The 5,093-nt window shown below is 37.0% G+C and overlaps 1 protein-coding gene across 1 annotated transcript; it reads right to left on the minus strand.

Moving 5' to 3' along the window:
- Positions 1 to 4,460, minus strand: LOC134753678 (ubiquitin-fold modifier-conjugating enzyme 1). The gene is made up of 4 exons (XM_063689617.1): positions 4,202 to 4,460; positions 1,797 to 1,928; positions 622 to 789; positions 1 to 130 (listed from the first exon to the last, which is right to left on the minus strand). Exons 1-4 carry the CDS (start codon positions 4,322 to 4,324, stop codon positions 47 to 49), a joined length of 507 nt encoding a protein of 168 aa, XP_063545687.1. The 5' UTR covers positions 4,325 to 4,460; the 3' UTR covers positions 1 to 46.
- Positions 4,461 to 5,093: the final 633 nt, after the last annotated feature.

The following is a 5,093-nucleotide window of genomic DNA, read 5'->3' on the forward strand; positions in this document are numbered from 1 at the left end:
TAGAAAAAATATGATAGTTTATTATTAACCAGGTATACACATGTGGTCACTTCGCCTCCCCCTTTTCTTGGTAGGAGATGACGCCCTTTTCGATCAGCTCGGGGATTTCCACCGCCAGCCAGGGGCCCAGCTGAAACGTAACATTGTCAAGATTAAGTGAAGTATCACGTAACATTGTCATGATTAAGTGAAGTATCACGTAACATTGTCAAGATTAAGTGAAATATCACGTAACATTGTCATGATTAAGTGAAGTATCACGTAACATTGTCAAGATTAAGTGATATCACCATACTAAAATGGCAACCCTCCATTAAAAGGTGTAACATTTTCACTATAAGAAATTTGTTCTAACAAAGCATTAAAATGTATAAGTTGGCCGTAACTTGCGGTTTTAGAACTTATCATATACACTCTTAAACTGACCATCGGTGAACCCTATGTCATTGAAATAAGGTCTAGGTTTTCGCAGTTAACAGGACGAAGGTATGTGACAACAAGAAATGTGTCGTTTTCAATCAAAAGGTACCGCATTGCTATTCGTATAAAGATACAATCAATTCGTCCTTTTGATAAGCAACAATGTGGTACCTATTGATTAAAAGCGTCACTAATACTTACTCCTAAAGCCATAGCGTGCGCGATGCCAAACCTGGGAACATTCCTAGCCCAGAGTGGTTTGAAGTGGTCAGTCAGGCATATTTTGCCACCTCGGTACATTTTAGCGGTTTTGCCATCGAGGCCGGGTAGCGCAAGCTCAGGTGCTGTTGTCGGGTACGTTATAGGGATCTGAAATAAAGAAATAGATATTTCACTGGACTTATATTTCATTTCATTTCATTTATTTCGTTGTAAAGTCATGTACATAGTAAATCAAGCTATTATTCAATAAAATACAAGTCAGACCATGACACCCTGTAAGGGCAAACAACATTAACTTAAAAACTAAACTATATAGGTACAAGTCTTTCCATTTATAAATAACAATTAATAATATATTACAAAAAAAAATTATAACTATTGACCGGGATATAGACCGTGATCGGGAGCTGATAAACAATACAAAAGGTAATCACGGTCTATATCCCGGTCAATATAATTCTAACGAAACTAACCGTGAATCATTAAAAACTCAAATAGTTTTTTGTTTTACAAGAGGGGAATGTTGATAAGCGAGCAAGCGAAAAATTTCAAAATTTAACTACGAGGGTAGCGAGTGGTTCGTAAAGTGGAATTTTGAGTGTTGCGATTAAACACCATTGCGAAGTTAAACACCATTACTAAATGTAAAACACTACAATTTTATCAAAATCTTACTAATGCTAATAAATATTTTTTAGTTAAATGATTGTAGTATTAATTTTAATGTGTAATTTACATTTTGAAAAAATATGTGTAATGTGCAAAGATAGATATAACTCCGTAATAGATGGATACAGTCTAAGGAAAAAACGTGTCACGAAAATCAAGAAAATTTGATTCTCGAACAGATGGCGCCACTACCTTTGGCGTATGCTATTGTTATTTAACAATATTAACGCATATCAGTGAAAGAACATGGGTCAAAAACATATTTAAAAAAAATAATGAAAATAAATAAAAAAATCATTTATCTATATAATTTTTAGTTTTAATCATGTGTCGATAGATGGCAGTGAATTTACTGTGGCTACAAAATTTACTATGACAGTACCGCTCTATCCTATTATATCCTCTTTGGTAATGTGTAAGAAAAATATGACAAAAAATTTTTTGTTAACATATATTTGGGCTACCGGCTTCTATATAACACTTACATCAAACTCCAGGTCAAACTCGTACTTGAGCAAGTTGTGCACGTACCAGCACTTGCCGAACCAGCGAGTGCCGGTTTTATCCGACTCCAGCCTGAACCAGTCATTGTCTGCTGTCTTGTTGTTCTCTACGTACTGCAACAAAAAATATAATGCACTTGTGGACAGACCCCAGCTGCGTTGGGACGACGACATCAAGAAGACTGCGGGGAAGCAGTGGCTCCAAGTCGCACAGAACCGTGACGAATGGCGCAAAATGAAGGAGGCCTACACCCAAAGGGTAGAAAAAGGCTAAAGAGAGAGAGAGAGAGAGAGAGAGAGAGAGAGAGAGAGAGAGAGAGAGAGAGAGAGAGAGAGAGAGAGAGAGAGAGAGAGAGAGAGAGAGAGAGAGAGAGAGAGAGAGAGAGAGAGAGAGACTTGTGGACAGTTTCAATGAGAGTTCATACATTCATTAATCTCTGTTAGCGAAGAAACGCAGAGTGAACGGTTTATACAGTTTTTTTTTAAATTATAAACTGATTGGCAAATGATTTTGGCGAGTACAGTTTAATCCTGTATAAACGGTTAACTCCGAGTTAGTTGGCTAACCCTGGATTGAGCAAGTGGCCCTTATAAATGTTACATACATACATACATACATATAATCACGCCTATTTCCCGGAGGGGTAGGCAGAGACCACGGATTTCCACTTGCTATGATCCTGACATACCTCTTTCGCTTCCTTCACTTTCATAACATTCCTCATACACGCTCGCCGGTTTAGGGTGCTCTTGACCTGGCCTTTCTTCAGGATTTCCCCGATCTGATCAGAGAAAGTCCGCCGAGGTCTGCCCCTTCCAACTCCCGTTTCTACCTCTCCCTTATACACTCTCTTTGTTAGCCTTCTTTCACTCATTCTTTCCACGTGTCCAAACCATCTCAACATATCTTTCTCAATTTTTGTCACTACAGCTTCGCTCAGTCCACACTTTTCCCTTATCACACTGTTCCTAATTCTATCTTGTAATCTCACACCACACACACTTCTCAACGCTCTCATTTCCACTGCATTCACTTGGCTCTGATGCCTCTTCTGCCATACCCAACTTTCGCTACCATACATAAGTGTAGGCACCAGCACCCCTCTATGCACAGCCAACCGTGCCTTTTGCGACACCTTCTGGCTGCTCATAAAAGCGTTAAGTGCCCCATTCACGCGATTTCCAGCACTCACTCTCCTTTCAATATCTTTATCATGCTTACCGTTCCTAGTGAATAATGTTCCCAGATACACAAACTCTTTCACTTGTTCTACTCTTTCTTGACCAATCAAAATTTCACAGTTTGTCATATATTCCTCCTTTTCAAATACCATAACTTTCGTCTTACTTACATTTATTTTCATTCCTTTCCTTTCAAAAGATCCATGCATTCTAGTTACCATCTCCTGCAACTCTTCACCCGATGACGCTAGCAATACCAGGTCATCAGCGTAAAGAAGACATTTGACGGGTAACCCACTCATTCTCAGCCCACATTCATCATTTCTCAAATCATGCAAACTACATTTTGCATGATTTGAGAAATGATGAATTTTTACATTATAAATGTTACAGTAACTTAAAGTGCTGAACTGTGATGAAAGGTATGGAGATAGTTTGAGGCCCGGGGAACGTCATAAGATTGTTTAGGGTTCCGTACACAAAGGGTAAAAATGGGACCCTATTACTAAGACTCCGCTGTCCGTCTGTCTGTCACCAGGCTGTATCTCATGAACCGTGATAGCTAGACAGTAGAAATTTTCACAGATGATGCATATCTCTTGCCGCTATAACAACAAATACTAAAAAGTACGGAACTCTCGGTGCGCGAGTCCGATTGGCACTTGGCCGGTTTTTTATAAATTACCATGCTAAATAAATGGATAAATCTCAGGTTTCAAATGAGAGAATGTTATATGCTTAGAAACAAATTAAAAGTGGAATATTTCACTGTCTGGGGTGGGACTTGAACCCACAACCACTGAATGAATGAATGAATGAGTGAATGTACTTTATTGGGTTGCTTTCCATTGCTGGGCGCCATTATTGTTCTTCCCACTCTCCATCCTAATGAAAATTTAAAAATTATACTTAGAAGAATATACTTACAACTGAATTTTATTTCTTATCACACAAAGTATAAATTATAAAGCTTTTAAAGATTACAATCCTAGTGACAAAATCGTCATAAATTAACCCATTCCGCAATATAGTTTCCTGAGCCAAAGTAACAAGGAAGTGAATAAGTACTAGATGTGTTAGAAGAAAAAGTCGGTCTACAACGGATGTTATCTAGAACTATTTCCACTTCTTAAACAAACCCAGCGAACCTGTGTGCATTTAAACAGTAAAACAGCTGTTAATTAATTATTTTTTTTAATAAATACCTTAATAAGAGCCTGATATTCTTCCTTCAAACGTGTCACCCACAATTCCTTGTCCCGAGGCCCAGCCTTGGTTTGCAGCAGTGGGATGCTGCTCAGGGTCTTGCGCGTGCCTTCGTCTACCATTTTGATCTAATAGTTGGTCTTTATTTCATAACTTTAAGTAGAATGTGGCGAAACACCACAACAGGCTTTTCAAGACGAAAACATTAGATTAATTGGGAAACTAATATAATTTTGTCGTAATTTTTTATGACACTATATTTTTGTGTAATGCTGCTATGCTTCTTAATATTTAAGAAATAAGGTCTAAGTTAGTTACGATAGCGAAAACACTTAATCACTAATTGAAGGAATTTTTACCTACTCGAACCGATCAGCTGTGACGTTTGACGTCAACGTGTCATTCCGCGTTTTGTTATTCAACTGCCAAAGAGGTAAATTTGTAATACAATACAAGCTTAACTAACTTTTTTATAAATTTCTAAAAATATTAACAAGATTTGATAATCACTAAAATATCCAAAGAAGTACGAAGATGACACTTAAATTATCAAAACCACAGCTTTAAAGATTTATAAGCTATAGACAAAACGCATAAATGACAGTTCGGTCGTGTTGTCCGAATTGAATTACAATGATAATTGGTGATCGAAAATATTAAAATAAAATATATTCAGATTTATGCTTTCAATCTTAAAATAGTTTATTTTACCAAAAACTGTGACTAAATTTATAACACAGGCTAGGAGATTTAAACAGAAAAGTGTGTTTAAATATTTGGAATATTTTCTTTCGTATTTAATTAAGTCGGTGTGATTTGGACATCAGTGGATAGTATTGATGTTGTCAATCAAATCTTAAGTAAAGTAATCAGAAATAGATCTTATATCGT

Source organism: Cydia strobilella, chromosome 27, assembly GCF_947568885.1.
Source record: "Cydia strobilella chromosome 27, ilCydStro3.1, whole genome shotgun sequence".
Taxonomy (NCBI): Eukaryota; Metazoa; Arthropoda; class Insecta; order Lepidoptera; family Tortricidae; genus Cydia; species Cydia strobilella.

Excerpts from the sequence above, each read along its gene's own strand:
- LOC134753678 (XM_063689617.1), bottom strand. The coding sequence starts at position 4,324 with ATGGTAGACGAAGGCACGCGCAAGACCCTGAGCAGCATCCCACTGCTG. Across the intron at positions 1,929-4,201 it reads AATATCAGGCTCTTATTAAG|TACGTAGAGAACAACAAGAC; the intron begins GTATTTATTAAA and ends TTTTTGTTGCAG. Across the intron at positions 790-1,796 it reads AGTTTGACCTGGAGTTTGAT|ATCCCTATAACGTACCCGAC; the intron begins GTAAGTGTTATA and ends TCTTTATTTCAG.